This window comes from Giraffa tippelskirchi, chromosome 3 (genome assembly GCF_054371585.1).
Source record: "Giraffa tippelskirchi isolate mGirTip1 chromosome 3, T2T-mGirTip1v1.2.pri, whole genome shotgun sequence".
NCBI lineage: Eukaryota > Metazoa > Chordata > Mammalia > Artiodactyla > Giraffidae > Giraffa > Giraffa tippelskirchi.
In genome coordinates, this window is record NC_137277.1 from 150,024,928 (window position 1) to 150,045,198 (window position 20,271).

General features: G+C 41.4%; 2 protein-coding genes across 64 annotated transcripts in view; one reads left to right on the forward strand and one right to left on the reverse strand.

Annotated features, from left to right (window-relative positions):
• ABI2 (abl interactor 2) overlaps positions 1-12,035 on the forward strand; it is a 99,923-nt gene extending 87,888 nt beyond the window's left edge. For 29 of the 50 annotated variants that reach the window (XM_081582032.1, XM_081582035.1, XM_081582042.1 and 26 more), the window contains one exon: positions 7,483-7,835. In XM_081582032.1, the coding sequence (XP_081438158.1) occupies positions 7,483-7,658 (176 nt within the window). In that variant the 3' untranslated portion in view covers positions 7,659-7,835. Of the gene's footprint in view, positions 1-7,482 lie in introns of all 50 variants that reach the window. The other 21 variants (XM_081582027.1, XM_081582030.1, XM_081582039.1 and 18 more) reach the window with 4 other exon arrangements.
• Positions 1-20,271, reverse strand: part of RAPH1 (Ras association (RalGDS/AF-6) and pleckstrin homology domains 1) — a 134,629-nt gene that overhangs the window by 18,092 nt on the left and 96,266 nt on the right. For 4 of the 14 annotated variants that reach the window (XM_081582019.1, XM_081582018.1, XM_081582017.1 and 1 more), the window contains one exon: positions 17,285-20,222. The exons of 7 other annotated variants lie outside the window; for them this stretch is intronic. In XM_081582019.1, coding sequence (XP_081438145.1) covers positions 18,219-20,222 — 2,004 coding nt within the window. In that variant the 3' untranslated portion in view covers positions 17,285-18,218. Of the gene's footprint in view, positions 1-12,711; positions 15,895-17,284; positions 20,223-20,271 lie in introns of those variants that run through there. 3 more of the 14 variants (XM_081582023.1, XM_081582022.1, XM_081582020.1) reach the window with 3 other exon arrangements.

Here is a 20,271-nt window from a genome sequence, read left to right on the forward strand (position 1 = left end):
AGGAAGAGACTGATTTTTCCAAATTATTTTATTCCTGCTCCCATGCTTTAAAGCATGCTTTTGTGGTATCTTATATCAGAAGTATCTCCATATGAAACCTTATTCCAGAGAATAATGGTTTCTCAGTTTCTTTGTAAAGTAGCTGTTTGGCATTTCTTTGGATGAAAAGTTTCTCTGAATGTATCAGCTAACCATCATATGGCAGTTTGGGGACAGAGGTTTCCAGGTGTCATCACAGCTGGGCAGCTCAGGAAAAATGTGTGCTGTCTCAGAAATTTTCTGTTAAGGAAATCAAAGCCACTAGCATACTGGGTTTCAAAACTGACTGCACATTAGAATCACCTGGGAGCTTGCATTAACAAGTAGTGGATTTCCACTTCTGGCTGAGATGGAGCAACAGTAATCAGATTTACCCTTCCTCCGAAAACAATTGAGAATGAATCCAGGAAAAAATATAAAAGATAATAATTTTCAGACATTGGATAACAAGTATTGGTGGACTATGATCCCAGAAAGAAGGGATTCAAACATGGTGTGAGCCTTTAATTGTCCTAGCTTTGCTATTTAGCAGTAGTTTCCAGGCCACGGTGCAAGGAGGTGGAACCCCAATAAGCCTGGACGTCTCACTGAGTAGAGAAGATAGAGATCAGAGTTTTGGGAGGCCGTGGAGTATAGGTAACTACACAAAGACAAAGGACAGAGCTATGGGATAACTGCAGAAGAGTCTCCTTGAATCTTTTGACAGAGTACCGATCTGTGCATGTATGTGAAGAACCTACCTAAGATTGGAGAAAGAACAATCAGAAAGGAATAGGCAGAAAAAAGTCTTGGAAATAACAGGCCTGGGAATAGTTCATGCTCCCAAACCAGCGAGAATAGAAAGACCTTGTAATACACAAGGCATTGAGAAGAGGCCTCAAAATTGTGCCCCCTGATTTGTGGGGCCAAATTAGCACTAGACTATATAGGCTGCCCTGGACTGCCCTAACAAAAGTTTAAATGCAAACTTTGAAAACATCCAGCTAATTTCAAGTAACTTAACTGAGCTCCAGGACAAAACCCAGCGCTGTTGAAAGCACTTAACAAACCAATGCACCAAACAGTAAGATTCATAGTGACCAGCATCCAGTCAAGAATTACGAGACATGTAAAAAGACAGGAAAATATAACTCGTACCTAAAAGGAAAGCCAGTCAACAGGAAAGACCTAGAAGTGACAAGATGTTGGAATTATCAGACATGGGTATAGTTTATAAATACCACATATATCCAAGAAGGTAAAGGAAAACATGAACATGAGAGAAAAGTAGAATGTATTTTTTTTTTAAAAAAAGAGAAACACATGTAGGATTTCTAGAGATAAAAAATACTATATCTGAAGTGACACTTAGAAGAAAAGATCAGCAACCTTGACAATATGACATTAGAAACAATCCAAAACGAGGCACAGGGAAAAAACCAAAACCAGCGACAGATGCGTGAAACAATATCAAATAATCTTTATTCACAGAAGATATTATCTTTTATGTAGAAAATCCTAAGGAAGGAATCTACAAAAAAGCTCATAGAAGTAAAAAGTGAACTTAGCAAGATGGCAGGCTACAAAGTCGATTTGCAAAATTAGTTGCATTTTTATATACTAGCAACAAACAATTAGAGATAGAAATTTATAAAATAATACCTTCTGTAATAACATCAAAAATATGAAATACAGAGGAATAAATTTAATAAAATATATGAAAGACCTGTATGATGAAAACTATAAAACTGAAGATAAATTAATAAAAGCCTTGAATTGAAATAAATGTTCTTTGACCATTATTGTGAAGAGACTGTTTTGCCAAATTAATATATAAACTGAATGCAACCTCAGTAAAAATTCTAGCAGTCATTCTTGCAGAAATTGAGTTTAGTCAAAACAGTTTTGAAAAAGAAGACTAATGTTGAAGGATTTAAACTACCTGATTTCAGAGTTCTGGTGTAAAGCTACAGTAATCAGGACAGTGTGGTATCAGTATAGAAATGAAAAACAGTGGAATAGAATATAGAATCCAGAAAAAGATCCACACGTGTTTTTTGATGAAAGTGCAAGATAATTCAATGGGGAGAAGATATATTGTTGTTAACAATTGGATGTGCATCTGCAAAACATGAACTTCTACCCTTATTACCTCACCATACACAATAATTAACTCGGAATGTATTTAGGCTGGAATGTAAAACTATAAAACTTTTAGAGGAAGATAGAGGAGAAAATCTGTGTATTCTGGGGTTAGGAAAAATTTTTTGTAGAGAGCACATGGCTGCAATTAAAAACATGATGCCAAGTGTTGGAGAAATGTGGTGAAACAGGAGGTGGTACAGGGTCCATTGCTGGTAAGAATGCAGCATTTCAACCACTTTAGAAAACTGCTGGCAGCATCTTACGAAGTTAGATATACACCTACCAGCTGATCTGGCAGTCCCTTCCTACACATTTATTTATGAGGAACGAAGGTATATAGTCACACAAGTACTCAAATGTTCATAGCTGCGTTTATTCATCATAGCCAAGATTGGAAACAACCCAAATGTCTTTCAGGTGGTGAATGGATAAGCTAATTGTGGGTCATCCATCCATTCAGTGGACTACTGTTCAGCAGTGGAAAGGATTAAGCTACTGGTTCTTCCTGGCTCTGATGGTAAAGAACCCGCCTACCAATGCAGGAGACTTAAGAGATGTGGGTTCGATCCCTGGGTCAGGAAGATACCCTGGTGAAGGGAATGGCTGCCTACTCCAGTATTCTTGCCTGGAAAATACCACGGACAGAGAAGTCTAGTAGGCTATAGTTCATCGGTTTCAAAGAGTTAGACACAGCTGAGCAACTAACACACAACAGTCTAAATGGATCTCAAGCATTATGATAATGAAAGAACCAAAGCACAGAAGATTCAGGCTTTATGATTCTTTCTAAATGAAATCCAGAAGATGAGTGGTTTGGGCTTCCCAAGTGGCGCTGGTGATAAAGAACTCCCCTGCCAGTGCAGGAGACTTAAGAGATGCGGGTTCAACCCTTGGGTCAGGAAGATCCCCTGGAGAAGGGCGTGGTAACCCATTCCAGTATTCCTGCCTGGAGAATCCCATGGACAGAGGAGCCGGGTGGGCTCCATGGGGTCGCAGAGAGTCAGACACGACTGAAGTGACAACACACACACATACAGGCAGGTGAGGGAATTTACACAGGGGCACAAGGGAACTTTGGGATACCAACCATTGTCCGGTGTGATGGGAGCTCCTCATTTGTCATGTGTCTGGGTACATACATGTATCAAAACTCACTGAATTTTACACTTAACTGATTGTGTTTTGTGTCTAAATTGCATCTTAATAAAGCTGCTTCTAAGAAAAGAAGCGCCCAAGGTACTGTCTAGGGTGTGGCCTTGGACATTGACAGGTTCTACAAACTTGTTAGCTGACTTGAACATTGTCCTGGACAAAGGGATGACAGTTGTCAGTTCTGAAAAAACCAGCTCAGTGATTCCTTAAGAGGAAAGCATAATGAAAAGCATAATGAAAAACGCTTGTTAAAAAATCCACTCCTCAGTGAATATGCAAAAATATGGGGAGACTTGTAAGAGAGGAAAGTAAGTTTATTTTCAGTCCAAATAACTCTTTAAAAGAAAATGCCTGATATTTTTCAAAGTTTACCTTTGTTAAGCTCAAATCTTTTAAAATGTAAAAATCAGATAAGCTCTTCCTTCCTCTTTCTGGCAAAAAAAAAAAATAACCAGCTGTGTTCAGCTTATGATTGACTGCTCTTTGAGTGTGCATCCATGTTCAGGCTGTTGCCTGATGTCTTATTTTGCTATCTTAGACTTAGATTCGTAGACTTTGCTAACTTAGCAAAGTTTGTAGTCTTAGCCCTGGCTCTCACCTGTGCCTCCGTTTAGGGTCACCTTGGGAGTGCTTAATGTGTCCGCACTTCCAGACCTATTAAATCAGTCTGTGGACAGGCGATCCAGGCATCAGAATTTTTTCAAGTTCCTCAGATAACTTCAAGGTTGAGCACCACTGCATAGGTTTATCCAAAGTGGAGATAACTTGTATATATAAGTATCTTGGTTGAACATGGGTAGCGAAAAGACATTTTCTTGTATTTATTGTGTGCCTGGCGTAATGCAAGACTTATACATGTGAGACAGTTAGTCTCCCCATTTTGCAAACTAGAAAACTGAGGTTCAGAATAATTTATAATGTTATATAACAGAAAATGTGTTAGAGATAGTATATCACAATAGTTATTAATGATAATAAAAAGGGCTAACATGTATATAGAATGTTTACTATATACAAGGCCCTGGGCTACATATTATATGTGCATTGCCTCATGTAATATGACAGTGCTCTGAGGTATTAGCGTTATTATAATACCCATTATATAGCTGAGTAAAAAGCAGCTTAGGAAAGTGAAATATCTTCTGTAAAATGATAAGTGGTATAGCTGGGATCTAACCTTGACAGCATAATTCCTGAGCCCACATTCTTAACATTGTCTTAAGCTTGAACTCTGACAGACCTGAGATCGAATCTTGGCTCTAATTTTTACTGGTGTTAAATTATTTGTGACAAACTGACTTATTTGTCAGTGCCCATTTTACTTCTCTTTCTTCTATCAAGTCATCTGTTCATGTGTTCCTTCAGCTCAGTGACATAACTTCTTGGTAGAAGCATAAGCAGTGTATGATAATTTATCAGATAGCATTTCTGTCCTCACAAGACTTGTGATGGTCCTTTGTCTTATTCATCTTTGTATCTCTAAAAATCAGAATGGATGCTCCATTAATGATTGTCCAAAAATGAATAGTGCCACTCATTCTGAGGAGTCCAGAAAGCTTCTCAGTGAACATGGCATGTGTGATGTGCTTTGAATGCTGAGTATGAGTTTCTCAGGCAGAGAAGAGAGAGAGGAAGGGCCATCCAGTCAGAGAGAATCCTCTGAGTTGAAAGGGCATGGTGAGTAATGTCCTGTGCCTGGGGACCTGGTGAATTGTAAGGAGGGAGTGGGTGAGCTAAGGGTGCCAGAAGGGAAGTAAGTTATAATTAATACTGGGAGGCCTTGAATACCGGGATGAGGGTGTTTGGAATTTTTTTCTTTTTGAAAAATCTGATAGTAGAGGAAAACTGTGGAAGATCTTAAGTAGGTTAATGATAAGTTCCCATGTACTTATATTTTAATTTTTTAAAAAGATACCTAATAGTGTAGAGTACATTAGAAAGAAAGAAAAATAGGAGTTGGAAAGACCAGGTTGGGTATCTTTCTAAGCAAGAGATTAGGGCCTCAGCTGAGGTGGTGCTGCAAATGTCCACATAAATAAATAGATGCAAATGGACATATTTTTCATGCAGCACTGTCACTCAGTTCTTTTAACTCCTTCAGAGTTGTTTGCCAAAATCAATTGATGTTCTGTCTTTAAAAATTATGTTTTATATGATGTGTCATCTGATAACCTCATTAAAGTCTACCCTAACTGCCATTGAAAGCAAAGGAATGGGAGCCACCTCACTTGTGAAAAGGTGGGGTAGTTGGGGGAGTCATTCTCTTTCTTAATACCACGCTGGTAACTTGAATTGGCCCTTTGGCACCCAGGGTGTTTCTGTACTTAAGCATAGTGCACCACTGTAGTTTTGTTAAGTAGGAGAAAGATAAACAGGAAGTGAGAACTTTTATGACTGATGCTTGACTGATGGTATCGTCCCAGGCAGATCAGATTTAGGTGCAGGATTTTAAAAAATCATGTCACTCATGCCGCTTAGAGAATCTTCAGGTGCCTCTAGTGATGTGTGTATTCCAGTTTGAAGGCTGCTGCACTGACGATGCACTGACTGTGATGATGGAGAAATGTGTGGGTTTGAGAGATTCAGAAGGCATGGAATTAACAGGATTTGCGGTGGTTTCCTCTAAATTACTTTTCAGTGGGTTTACATTTCTATAAGCATCAGGAATGTTATCAATACAAAAAAACAAAAGTTAAAAAATATTAAGTTGACTGGAAATCCTACATACTCCACATATCTTGTACTCTCTTTTTAAACTTGTATGTCATTTAGTTGTATTTGTTTAGGTGGTTGGTTATACTTTGGGAAATACACACAAACTCTCTGTAGTTCCCGCTCAAGTATTTTCTGGCATCCTGTCACTCTAATGGCAAATAGTCCGAGTTCAGGGAAACTGCTGAATTTTAATAAAGCAGGCCAGAAATTCAAGTTAACTGGAGCAAGTGTTACTATCTCAAAAGTCCCTGTTTTAATTTGTTTCTTATTTGTTTAGGATTAAGGTTGCATAAGAAACAGTCAATATATGCTTCTCAAAACAGAGATTTTATTGAGTGAAATCCTGAGTGGCACAATAAAGGTACAGAAGATCTTTTTATAGAAGGTTTAGTTTGAGGGAGACTAGTTAAGGGAATGGCTACCCACTTAGGTATTCTTGCCCGCCAGGCTCCTGTCCATGGGATTCTCCAGGCAAGAATACTGGAGTGGGTTGCATTTCTCTTCTCCAGGGGATCTTCTCTATCCAGGGATCAAACCCTGATCTCCTGCATTACAAGCAGATCCTCTACCATCTGAGGCAGCGGGAAGGCCAATATAGGGTGTCCCAATTTAACTATACCATTGAGGAAAATGTAATACTTAAGAACCAGAGATTGTCCGAGAAATCATTGAAAGGCCCCAGTTAACAAGTTATTTAAGTAATGAAAACCACAGGAGAGCTCACAGGTATCTCAGTTTTCTTAACACTTTCAGTCTGTTACTGTGGAGGTGTTAAGTTGGTGGCATAATGCAGCATATGTTTTGAAAGAATATATATAGTAGATGCCCATCATTCACACAGTCACTGTTCTCAGTTAATAGGCATAGGCTCTAAAAGTGCGACAAAAGAGATGTAAGTCTGCTATTCCCTCAATTTCATTTTCTCACTGGCTTCTCCTTGTTTATCTCATTGGTCTGCTGCTGCTAAGTCGCTTCAGTCATGTCCAACTCTGTGCGACCCTGTGGACAGCAGCCCACCAGGCTCCTCTGTCCATAGGATTCTCTAGGCAAGAATACTGGAGTAGGTTGCCATTTCCTTCTCATTGGTCTAGTATCATTCCAATGTTTAAAGATACATGTTTTTACATAATATGGTGCTTTAGCACAAGCGCTACTGAAGAAACAGCCATCTTTCCCCATTCTGGGATTGTGTGTATCTCTTCAACAAGACTGATCAGTAAGTTTGACTAAATACTACTTTTTGTCATTTATGAAGTTTTGAACCTAACTTCAACATGGAATTCCACTGTAGAGACTGGGTATTAGACAATGAACTCGGGTGGCGGGGTGGGTCCTGTGTTGAGAAAGTCAGTTTTTGATGTGTTGCAGAAGTTCGGAAAGGATATTCATTATTTGGTTCTACCTTTCTATGAATGTTATTCTTTTTTCATATCCTTTTTTTCCCTCCTCTAGTTGTGGCAATTTATGATTATACAAAAGACAAGGAAGATGAGCTGTCCTTTCAGGAAGGAGCCATTATTTATGTCATCAAGAAGAATGACGATGGTTGGTATGAGGGAGTTATGAATGGAGTGACTGGGCTTTTTCCTGGGAATTACGTGGAGTCTATCATGCATTATTCTGAGTAAAGCTCAGCAGGGCTGTCTCCCTCACAGAAATAGTCAGGTCTTCCCAGATTATCGAAAGGCCCTGGGGATTCCCCTCCAGTGAAATGAATGAAGGATACAAATGACAAAAGCTACCTTTTTTTTTTTTTGGTTTATCCCTCACTATTAAAACAAAAAAGCAAGCTGAATTTGAACAAATGGATCTTTCTGCCATCACTTATACTATGCTGAGCTGTTTGGATTGAAATAAAGTGACGGTTTCTGAATATATCAGAGGTATAACAGCGTAACTATGTGAAACAAATCAGGTTAAGACTGATTCAGAAAAAAAATCTGGGATCTTTCTCAGGAATATTGTACACCCTTGGGATTTCTCCTCCTGCGGAATCTGTGGCACTGGATGATCTGCAGTGCCTGTGCTAAAGGTTAGCCACGTGGCCCAGTGCGTGCCCCCGCCCCACACTTCCTTCCACTTGTATGAGGAGGGAGAACCGGTATTTAAGTATCATACATAACCATTTTTGTAACTGTTTCAGATGGCCTATTTCCTCTTCAGCACTGTAAATTCTGCATTTTCTTAGCACTTGAGTGCTCCAAACAAGTTAACGTTGAGCTGACTTGCATCCCTTCATGTTTCTCAGTTCGTAGACGATGAGATCGATTTGAGTCTCCATTCTGAGGGTGGTTTGGTCCTACTGTGCTGCTGCTGTGTGAGACTGCATTGCTGCTGATGGCAGTGTACCCACAGGGGTGAGGTGCAGCCTGTTTCACGTGCTCAGGTGGGCGTGCCGAGGTAGACAGGAAGGCTCCTAAGGTTCTAGAGAGGTGAACGGTAGAAGTGCCCTGCTCACTAGGCATTCTAAACCCTGGCCTTAGGTGCTGTTTTGAGGAGTAGGATCTCAGAGGTCAGACCAACTATTTCTTTAATTCTTTCACTATTTAGGAAACAAAAAAAATTTTTTTGAATAGTTATTTTCAATTCTCTTGGGAGTCACTGGGAATAAAAAGGCTTGCTCCTGTGCTCTCTGAATGTTATTAATGGCAAGTGTTAGCTACTGTGGAATTGTTTACTCACTTAGAAAAGATAACTATTCCTCTGATTCTGTGTGATTTTGGCCTTTGCAGTAGCTGCTCTTGGTGAGAATCTGAATCTTCTATTTCAGATTAAGAATAGTGGGATGAGTGGTATAAGGCCAAGTGCTTATCCAAGTGTTTTTTTTTTTTCACCTGCACAATTATAGCTTTGAATTCAGTGGAGTTTGGAAGGCAGATGACTTTGGTCATCTCTTCTGTAATAAGAGATATTGAAAAAAATCCAGGAGGCCTGGCTGTTCGGCAGGTGAAGACTGTGATGATGCACCAGCTCACAGGCCAAAGCTGCCATGGGTCCTTTCTGGTCTCAGTGACCTGGCCAGAAGAGAGCTTTGCCAGGTGACTTCCCAGTGCTGGGTGAAAGGTGAGAGGTGGCAGCTGCGTATATTTCAGACATGGGCCTTGAACATGATAGTGCAGGTGAGGAACGTGACTGACAAGTGAGCAAGTGTAGTAGGTGTGAGGGAGTTCAGACAGTGCAGACAGAGCTAATACTCCACCTATGAATCTATTATCAGAGCACAAAACTCATCACCACGTTACTGAGACCCAGATACAGTGTTTCCTTAAGATTTTTGTTTTAAAGTTGCAGGTTTTTTCCCTCACACATTGCAGTTAGCAAAGATTTCCCAGACACTGCATTTCATTTTCATTAACTTGCCTCCAGTACACTGTAAATTACACTTCATACTTTGTTAGGTCACCTTGATACCCTTAATTCCCTGTCTTCCTTGAAAGTAAAGGCCCTTGAGTGTTCTCTGAGCCTTCAGCTTCACTATGGATGCAACCAAGACTATACTTGGAGAGGTTAAACTCTTCTTGGTGTTGGTGTGTAACTAGGAAAACTGTTTTGAAATTAATGTTCAAAGTTATTTAAATAGTTTTTTGCTGAGAAAGCTTAGTGGACTAATAAAGCAGAAGGTATTTCAAAATCCAGCAAATAGTTCCCACGGCTCCCACCTTCAGAAGCCCAGAAGACAACTGTGCAAAAAGAGTTGGTGGTGAAGAAAAAACAAGTTGGTGGTGGTCAGCTTGCCCATTGGAGCCCTGCTGGATTGGGGAGCTGAGAAGATACTAGTGAAGACCTGCAGCACAGGGATCCATGGGTCAGATGATTTTTCCAATATTTTTTTAGTACTAACGTGTGTGTAGTTTTTTGTTTTAAAAACACCTGTTGGTTTTTCTGCATATTTTATGTTTTTTGTACAGTTTTAAATTCTATATATTGTTTGGGAAGGATACTATGTAATGATGATGGGCCAGGCTTAAAGTCATTGGAGACTTTTAATATTTCATAGACTGCATGTTATTAATAGTCTGTGAGGGTGGTATTTGTTTTATTGTAAGTTCACCCCATTTTTAAATAAACTACAAGATGGTTGGTAATAGGAATTCTAAATGAGTGCAGAAATCTTACATGCTACATAATATTGTGGCAAAGGTGATTCAGGTATAAAATCTGACCAGTAAGCAACCATTTTCTTGCGCTAGAGGAGGTCCATTTCCTCTTGAAGTGTTTTTGACTTGTGTCCACTCCCTTTTGCCTTTAAAAAAAAGGGGGGGGGGATTTGACTTAAAAGTTGTTGCCTTTTAAAAAGTATTACTATTGGACAGGCCATGGAGATTTCAACAAAAGCATACTTTCTTGTTGACCTTATGACCTAGGCAATAAATTGAAAACCAAAATCTTGTCAACATGTCAAAATCTAGATTTGAGAGATTGAGCCTGTTGTTTGAAATACATATGAATCCTTTTAGATGTCTTGTTTAGTACTTCCCATCTTTTGCCGACTTGCTTTCTATCTTCTCCGGGACACCTGCTATTCCTACTGCAGGGTTAAGGACCTGCTACTTTTGCTGTGTTCCTGTCACTGCGTGAGACGTTTTCATCCTTCCTCTTCCCCTCCTGCTGCTGTTTATTACCCAGCCAGAGAGACTTTTCTGTGTCTTCACAGTGGTCTCTGTAATTAATGTAGCTGTGCTCCTCAGCAATCTCATGATCACTAAGATTTTTCTTTCTGAGAGGCATGAAAACGATAGTAGTGTGCTTTTATCCTTTTATGCTCACTTTCTTTTAGCAGGTGACCATTCTGCATTAAGAACTGGTACTTTTTCTTTAACTACCTTTCTTCCTCTGTGGAGAGCCTGGCATGACCTGAAGGCCAACTCTCTCTTTGAAAAGGCTTTGATAGAGAAGCTAGCAGGTGGTTGACACATCTTGGAAGAGAATGGGGATCTGCATCACTTCTCATCTGTTTGCTTCTGAACTTCTTTGGCCAGAAACTCCTGATCAGTGTTAAGGTGATAATTTCCCTCACGTGATTTACTTAAGAGTTTTAGAGCTAGATGAGATTTCAGAAATTTTAGTTCAGTCTCATTTTACAGATGAGGTTAGATGTTTCATTTCAGATAACAGCTAGTTAACAACAGTAGAATCCCTGACTCAGCGCCTGGTACTCTTTCTGCAACTGTCTTAATTGTGTTGTATGTTTATTTTAAAGTTCTACTTGATGTCTTCAGGAAGATACTTGAAAAGTTAACACTATGTTTCAATTAATACAATTCAAAATGTTGTTTAAAGGAGTGTATTGAGTGCAGCCTTAATTAGTAAAAGTAATCTTCATCTTAACCCTTTTGAAACTACACTCAGTACAAATGGTCTTTTTCATTAGGTTTATGTAGCTAAAACAGCACAATGTCTCAGCACTGGAAGGAGCAGCACAGCCTTATCTGAGAGAGCCTTAGAAAACAGTTCTTGAATGGAGGCAACGCGCTCATTACCTTAAGTTTATTTTGTGCTGAGCTTTGTTCCGATTTGAGAATCTCATACTTTAAAAAAAAATTGACAAATAAGATGACAGGGCCTGTGTATAAATGATCCTTGCTAAATATCTTGAGGTTTTTTTGTAAAAAATCAAGCAAAAAGGAGACAAAAAGCTTATTTTCACATTAAAATGGAAACGTCTTTTGCAACTTCAGAATTCTATGGAAAAGCAGTTTTTATCATATTTTGTGTCCATGCATTTTTTTCTTAACAAAATAGTTTACAGAAAAGAATGTAAACAATTTGTGATCTGGCCAGTTGTGCTTAAAGCTCCCGGAGGGAGGGTTGGTGTTACGCCTTCAGTAAAAACGATGCGGGAAAACCTGAGGGAGCATCTGTTGCCAGTAATGTTTCTTGTGTGTGCCATTAAACCACCTCCAGATGAGTTGGGGGGACATTTCACTTTTTAATTTTGAAACTGTATTTGGAATTAATTGTTGCTGTGTACTAAGAACTTGGCCTAAATAAAATCCTACAAGGTATGTCCGAATGTCTTGTGAACGTATTTCTGCAAGTAACCTTTTTGGCCGTGCCATGCAGCATCTCAGTTCCCTGACCAGGGAGTGAACCTGGGCCACACCAGTGAAAGCCTGCAGTCCTTACCACTAGGTGGTAAGGTGGTAAGTTACAAAAGTGCTGGCATGCTGCAGTCCATGGGGTTGCAAAGAGTTGGACACAACTGAGCGACTGAACTGAAGTTAAAAGTGTGTCAGAAAATCCTTCCCTGTTGCTCTAAATACTTTGTCCTTATTTTTGTTGTAAACGAACCTGAAGTTTTGATCACTTTTCACCAAATACATATATAGTTCTTTTAATGTAAAAAGGAAACCTTCTGTTTTTGCCCTAATTTGGTAAATGGTAACATGATTGTAAATACATTCAAATCCACACTTACACATACCTTGACACGGCAGTCCAACACATGATTGTGATACCAAGGCTTTCAAACAAAAAGCACCCTTATTTGTACTAGTTCTTACCTAATTGTGTTGTTTGTTTAAAGGGGAAGAAATCGTTATTTTCAGTTGAACACATCAAATTATAGTTTACCTTCATGCTTTATGTGCGTTTTGCAGTCTGTCTTGGGTACCTCAACATAAACAGCAAAACCTGTTTCTTACGGTGCCGATCCACAAACAGTCCAGTACAGTTCAGATGTTTAAATGAATCTATGTATTCTTTTTATTAAGGACTGGATAAGCTGACATAATGGTAACACGTAAATTACACTGACTGCATGACTACTGTCCTAAGCCATTACAATAGTTTACTGACAGGAACTGGCAAGAATAAAGTAACTTGGAAAATAACTTAACCCAGCAGTAGAACAAAAACATCATCAGTAGTACTGAATATATCTCTTATATATATATATCTATATATAGGTTTGCACAATCAGGGAGCAAGGCACATAATGAAATGAGTGTACATTTAAGTAGAAGAAAATAATAGCAACAAAGCTGAAAGAAAAACTGTAACTTCATCTTTACCGAGCTGTGCGTAATCATCTGAATAATGTCATCTATCCTGTACTTTTAATGCAGTTCCTTTTGCCTTTTTCATGCTTTAAAAAGGTATATTCCTACATTGTATATATTTATGGCAAAGCTCCCACAGCCTGGATGTTAGCGTGAGCCTTTACTCCATTTTTTTTTTTTTTAAAGAAATGGGATGAGAGGGAGCAATCTCAGTTAAATATAGTGTGCAATTTTTCTTTAAAACAGTAAACAATGCTTTTATGACATTTACACAAGCTGATGTTTTAAATGTACATTTCTATAAAAAGAGTTCACTAGTGGCTGACAATAAAATTAAGCAAAGTCATTTGAAACATTCCAGTTAATGCTTTTTTTTTCCCCTAGGAGAAATTATTTACAAGTAGAGAGAAAGTATAGGAGGTGGTAATCATGAAAAATGGCAGTTTTTGGTATTAGGTTACAATAAACTTAACAATGGACAGTTTGCAGAATGCAGATTTTGTTTAAGTGCCACAAACATGTTCTGCCTAAGAAGAGGTTGAGGCTTCAGTTATGAGCTTGGTATTAATAGCCATCCATGTTCAACATTCATTCTGAACTTGGCCATCTTTTAAGTAAGTATGTAGTATTCACCATCACCCTGACTTGACTCACTTCTCTAAATGTCTTTGGTAGAAAGCAGCCAGACCTTGATTAGGTAGATGAAGCCATCTCTTGTGAGACAGTCACTTTTTCTGTTTCTGCACCAACTAGAAATACCTTCCTTCTTTCATTAGCACCTCAAAGTTTGCTTGTTAAGATTTTTTTTTATGCTGTTCCTCCAAGAGAGTTCAAGGCACTGGGAATTATAGCAGATGTTTTCTAAATGGTTTATACTTCAACAAGCAAAGAGCAAACCAATTGGAGATTATTTCCTTCAAATGTTTATCAAGTATATTGTGTTTAGCTTATTTTTACTTGGCAAGTGTATTCTACAGCTAAATTTCAGATTTCTAATACATACAGACCTTCTAAGGGCACAATTAAGAACTGAACACTTGTTTACTTTGAGGGAGACTGGTAAAGAGATAACAATGGTCTTCCATTCAATTTTTAAAGGAAAATAAATCTTAATTCTGTACTACTTGCATCTCTGCCTGGATCAAATCTCAAGTTTGTGAGTGGGCAAACATTCCTATAGGGTTAGGAATAACTTGCTATATGTAAATAATGTGAAGTGTATAAAACAAAACTTCAAGTGCCAAAAGGTTCTTGCAACCTAAATTGATTTTTTTTTAGAAATAAACATCCTCTTATAAGTGTACAAATCCAAATTATATTTAAAGTAAGTCATTACAACTATAATCACATAGGATCATACAGTTTTAATTGGTTTAAACAAAATCTGTGAGGTTATGAGATTACATAAGTTATAAATTGTTAGTTCTAAAGTTAACTACTTAAAACCTACATGAAACAGTTTGGTAATACAGAAAACTAGGAAAAGGTTTTCTTGTTTAAAATCACCTTGTGTTTGTAACATAAAATTGCTTTTAGCTGTGGGAAAAAGTGACAAGGGGTTCTGTTGGTGGCCTGATAGTCAAATCAATCCAATCATTACCTGAAGTTTTTTTCAGGCTCCTTATAGCCTAGCATCCTTGACATGAACTTATTAGCTGTTGTATTCTCCCAGAATAGCAGCTTCTGAAACTCTTAATTGGATGCACAGCTCCTATTAACCTTGACCTCAGAGTTGTTAATCTATTGGAATTATTCTTCATGATCCCCCAATTCTGTTTACCTTTTTGATCTCCCCAGGACTGCTTTCAGTGGCAAGTAAACTTACATGGAGATGGGACTGTGGGATAGTTCGCAGCCCTTCCCTAGCAGGCTATGCCGGCAGGGGCAGGAGCACCTTGATACTCGAGGACTGGGGGTCAGTCTGAGGGACGTTCCTCTGAGATGTTCTGATGAAAACTGTTTCCTGTAACTTCTGAAGAATCAGCAATCTTATCTTAAAAAGCCCCAGAAGTAAAAAACACCCAATTTACAGTGAAGTGGGTACCTTTAAACCTTAAGAGTAGTTACTTTTTCCAAGAGCAGAATTCTACACCAGCTAAAGGAAAAAAAAAATGTATTTGGGTAATAAAAGCCAAGCTTCAATATAGAATAACATAACTATGAACTTAAATGTTTTAACAGAATAGGCTTTGCTGCCCTTCAGAGTTGTTGCCAAAACTTTAAGCATAGGTTAGATCCAATTTTAAAATTTTGTGGTACAAATTAAGGATGTTACTAATTAGCAAGTCACTAGCTCTTAACAGGCACCTGTCTGCACTGCCCTCAAGAGCAGGATACTATTCATTTTTCAGTACAGCCAAGCCAATGACAAGATTTTCTTCCTTGACCTGGAGAAGCTTTGCTGGGTTAGAGGAGCTGAACAGAAGGCGGTGGAAGAAGGCACAGTACTAGCGTCATCTGGCGGTGTTTTTCTTGAACACACCAGGGAAGGAGAGCCAAAATAACAGTAGTCTCCAAACCACATCCCAACAAAAATCCCAATTAAAAAAAAAAAAACCCTAGGGAGTAAAACACTAGAAATATATCTAAAGTATATTTTTGGTTTTTTGATTCAGTTTCACATAAAGAGGAAAAAAAAGCTGATTAATAGCCTTGTCTTTGGAAAAATGTAAAGGGCAACAACAGCCTGTTGTCAAATAGTCACCAAGCCACTGACACAGTTCCTCGCCTCTGGCTGTGTTCTTGGTGTGCCTGGTGTTCTAAAGGATATCTGCTCTTTCAGGAAAACAATATACTAGAAGCAGCATCGGTTCAGGATGGCTACCATCAGGACTGACACAAGCAAGAAGGCCCAGGAAATCCCCTGCTGAAAAGAAAAGGTTGGATCTTATGGCTCAAATCAGGAGTGAAGGGAGACTGAGGAAACATGATTTCTTCCCTCAGGGAGAGCTGTCCATCCTCATATAAAAGACCACCACCCCAATAAAAAACCCTAGTGATGAACGTTTATACCACTGGATTCAGTCTTAAAAGTCCTCTATCTCACAACTAAGGGTGATCCTTATAAGATCAAGCTGCGGGCAGAAGACTGGGGAATCACTCCATTCGTGAGTCACAGTGGCACTTGGCAGTGTTACTCAAATGTACTCAAATCGAAGTGCATGCTTAAATGAACAATATAGATGTGGTAAAGGTCACTTCATAACCATAAGGATATCAAGCACATAAAACTTTGTGAACTGAAAAAGATATAAAAAAGTATCTTTTAAAGAAGTAGGGCTGTAACAAATGCACACTGGTATATATTCTTATTGCTCTATAAACAGGAGTATTCTATCAATCACATCCTGGAGATGTGACAATGTTGGGGAGGGGGTTCCACTTTCTCTGATGCAGTACTTTGTTGCAGAGTGAGAAATCCTGTGTACACAGCACAATCTTGCTAACTCTTGAATTATTTACCATCCCTGTCCCACTTTATGGACATCACTTTTTCCTTACGGACAGGGTTGAACACTTTTGCAGTTGCACTGGTGATCCCTGTTCACAACAGGCAACAGATGTTCACTACAAGGTGTGCTGACTTATCACTGCTGGGGAGGTAGTTTTTATTCTCCCGTTTAAGAGCAGTTCTAAGGTTGGCCTAACGGTCAATTTATCAGCACAAATTGCTAAGTCAGTACACATTTCTCAAATACTAAGGAAAATTCAGAGGGGAAAATAAAATATCTAAAAGTACAGTGTGAAGCATATAGTTAGAGCAATGGTTCCATGTTACACCAAACTGCATATGCATAGTATGTAATGTCACTTACTGTCCTTGGACTACAGACTCCATCAGAATACCTGGTAACCTGGATAAATCTCTACAACCCGGCCACAACGAGTAACTACCCTATTGTGCTCCAGTCACTATAGATGAAAAATTGTCGAAACACTCATCCCCCCCCCATGATAGTCCCATACTTAAATGAATTCTTTGTATATGTCACATTACTAGCTACAAAAAGCCTGATTAATGACAGCTGCACACGGGCCAGTTTTGTTATCTTTTCTAATCCATCCCTTCAGAGAGCAACACAAAAAAAATACACTGTTCAGAAGGTGATTTTGTTTTTCGTAATGATGCAACATAATGGACAAAGGATGTGAGTATCTGATATAGCAGTTGTCTATGGATACCTAATATCAACACCCACTCACAGCATACACTATAAGGAGGTAACGGGTGACCCAAAGACACGCCGGGACAGAGCATTCCAAGGGTATCATGTTGGATATTCTCTTACAATAAATCAAAGCAAGGATCATGAAACCAAACTTGATGGAGCTTCACAAGCTCGTGGAAAGGATCCCAACAGTACAGAAAGAACTACAGGATAACAGCACTAGATTATCCACGTGTTATAGGCAAAGAGCTTACCTGTGACAGAGCACACTCTAGATTCCGGTGGGGTCATGGCAGCAGTACTGCAACTAGAATGGTTTAGTTATACCACATATTTACTGTTTTCTATGCACAACCACACACTGATAGTGTCTGAAAATTTCCCCACACTGCACTATGACCCGTCCTATGAAACTGATTCCTAATTAAAGTGCCCCTTTATGTAGAGAAATGAAGTGTCAAGCAGTTCTAACTTCAGCCAACTGGGGGAAAAAAACACAAAAGCCCCATAGATACACCAAACATTCTGGTTGTCTTCTCAAACTGAGAAATAGCACATTATACATCTATCCTTAATATATAATACACAACATGCACAGAAAGGCCGCACATGGACATTTATAAAATACCTTCTAAATAAGTCTGAAGTTTTTGGTCCAATCCATATGATAGATAACAGAAATCATAAGGGACAAGACATATAGCCCCTTCCATGCCGCTGCCACCCAAAATACACAAAACTCATTTTCAGATTAGGAGAGAGAAAGAATAAATAGAATCACTTTCAGCTATATATATACATATAGATATATGTATACATATATATACATACACACGCTACCTATCTATATATGTATAGCTGTGTGTGTACCCGCACGTGTATACACACACAGAGAGCTGAACACTACCTGAATAACGACGACATACCAGGAGGCTCTGAACACCTGAATTCACAGATGATCAGGTGAGCTGATTGTAGAACTGATTACAGATTGCATGAAAATAAAATTCTACGGTAGCTACCAATCTCTTGAGAGCTTGGTGTTCTGGTCTCTCTTGGGGGGAGCGGGAGGCGGTCCTCTCCGCAACGTTGCATAGCCTGATATATGACTGCCTCCGTAAGCCACTTTCTGCTGCTCAGAAAGCAGTTCGGGGGGTGGCGGGGGCAATGCCATGTCATCCATGGTGGCCGTGGGTTCCGCTCTAGACACCCGGGAGGAGGAGAGCGAGCCATGCCGGGTGATGGACTTGCGCTGCAATGTCCTGTTGAGGTCAGCCAGGAAGCCAGGCTGGACACTAAGGCTGGATTTGGGCGAGGTGGGCACTTGCGGCGCGACTGCGGCCGTGGCTGGCTGCTCCAAGATCTCGGCTTGAGTGAGGCGGGTGCTATCGTTCCGTTTGGGTCGCGTGGGCGGAGGGGCCTTCTTCACCGACGGTTTGGACCAGGGCTGCGGCTGCGGGTTAACAACGGCCACTTTTGGAGAGGTGCTTCCTGAGAACACTGCTGGGATGTCAAAGGGGGGCAGAGGAAGCTCAGTTTCCGGCGGAGGCGGTGGGAAGTCGGAATCGGACGGAGGAGAAGGGAACTCCACCGCCGAGTCCTTGCCGCGCCCGCTCAGTGCAGCCGCCTTCGCGGACACGCATCCTTGCTGGAGCACCCCGGGAAGGTTAACTCCGGAAAGATGGAGTTTTCCTGGCTTTGGGGGCGCTGCAGGAGGTGGTGGGGTCTCCTTGCCGGGAGACCCCGACGGTTCGGCTGGAGATGCGAATTTGCTGATGAGACTGTCCACTGAGGGTTTCTTGGGCTCAGGGTGCTCCGCAAAGCTGCTGGACTTAATGCTAGAGTTGCGCTGCGGGGTTGGGGGCGGTTTCTTTCCCCCGGGGCTGCACGTTTTACTGGTCTTTTTGCCCGGAGAGCTGCTTTTGTCGGGGGCAGGAGCCGCCGTGGGTGTGGCTGGCGGCGGTGGGGGCGGTGGCGGTGGCTGCGGGGCCGGGGCGGGTGGCGGTGGGGGCGGAGGAGGGAACACCAGGCTGCTCTCCGGGGGAGGCGGGGGGAAGTCCGGAGAAGGGACAGGGACGGAGCTGGGCTGCCACTTGGGCTTGGCTTTCACGGCAGGGGGGGACTGTGGGGCGAGGCTGACGGAGGTGGGCTTTAACGGCGGCCCCTCGGCGGGAGGTGGGGGGAACTGACTGGCTATCTGCTTCACCACGGAGGGCGCCGGGGACAGCGGGGAGGGAGGTGGTTTTACACTGAAGCTCTGCTGCTTGGGTAACGTGGGCGGGGGCACCGGACCCGGAGGAGCTGGGGGAGAGGGTGGAACGTGAGACACTGGAAGGACCGGCTGCTTTTTTACTGGGGGAACTGGCGGAGTAGGCGTGGGTGGCAACGACTGTGTCACTGCGGGTGGCACCGTCTTGGTGCTGGCTGGGGGGGGCAAAGTCACAAGGGGCTTGGGGGGGGCCTGGGGAGGGAGGGGGGCAGGGACGGGAGGAGGAGGTGGGGGCGCTGGAGGAGCTGTCTGCATGCCGTGTTGGATGTGATGGATCTTCAGTGGAGGAGGTGGGGGACTGAACTGCGGCAGGGACGGGGTGCAGGGGGCGGGCTTCAGCTGGGCCATAGCCGAGCCGGGAGTGGGGGGCGGGGGTGGGGGCGGCGGGGGCGGCACCACTCCATTGGGGGGTACCAGGATCTGAGGCTTCACTGACAGTGAGGTCAAGGGCTGCATCCCTGATGCGGGGAGAGGCTTAAACAGGGCTCCAGGATGCTGAGAGGCGTTTTGCAGCCTGGTTATGGTGCTGTACTTGACAAACATTGTGGCTGCGGAGCCCGCAGACGGGGCGGACTGGCTGGGCAGGGGAGGGGGCGGGGGAGGCGGAGGGGGCGGAGGAGGCGGAGGCGGAGGGGGCGGGGGCGGGAGGGGTGGTGAAGGCTGTGAGGCTGTGTAGGGGGTGACCAGCTTAGGCTGTGGGGATAAAGGGGGCATGAGGGAAGTGTAGGGTCGATTCACAGACTCCATTCTGGCCTAAAAGAAGTATAAAAGGGAGGTTGGGAGAGAGAAAACACAACAAAAC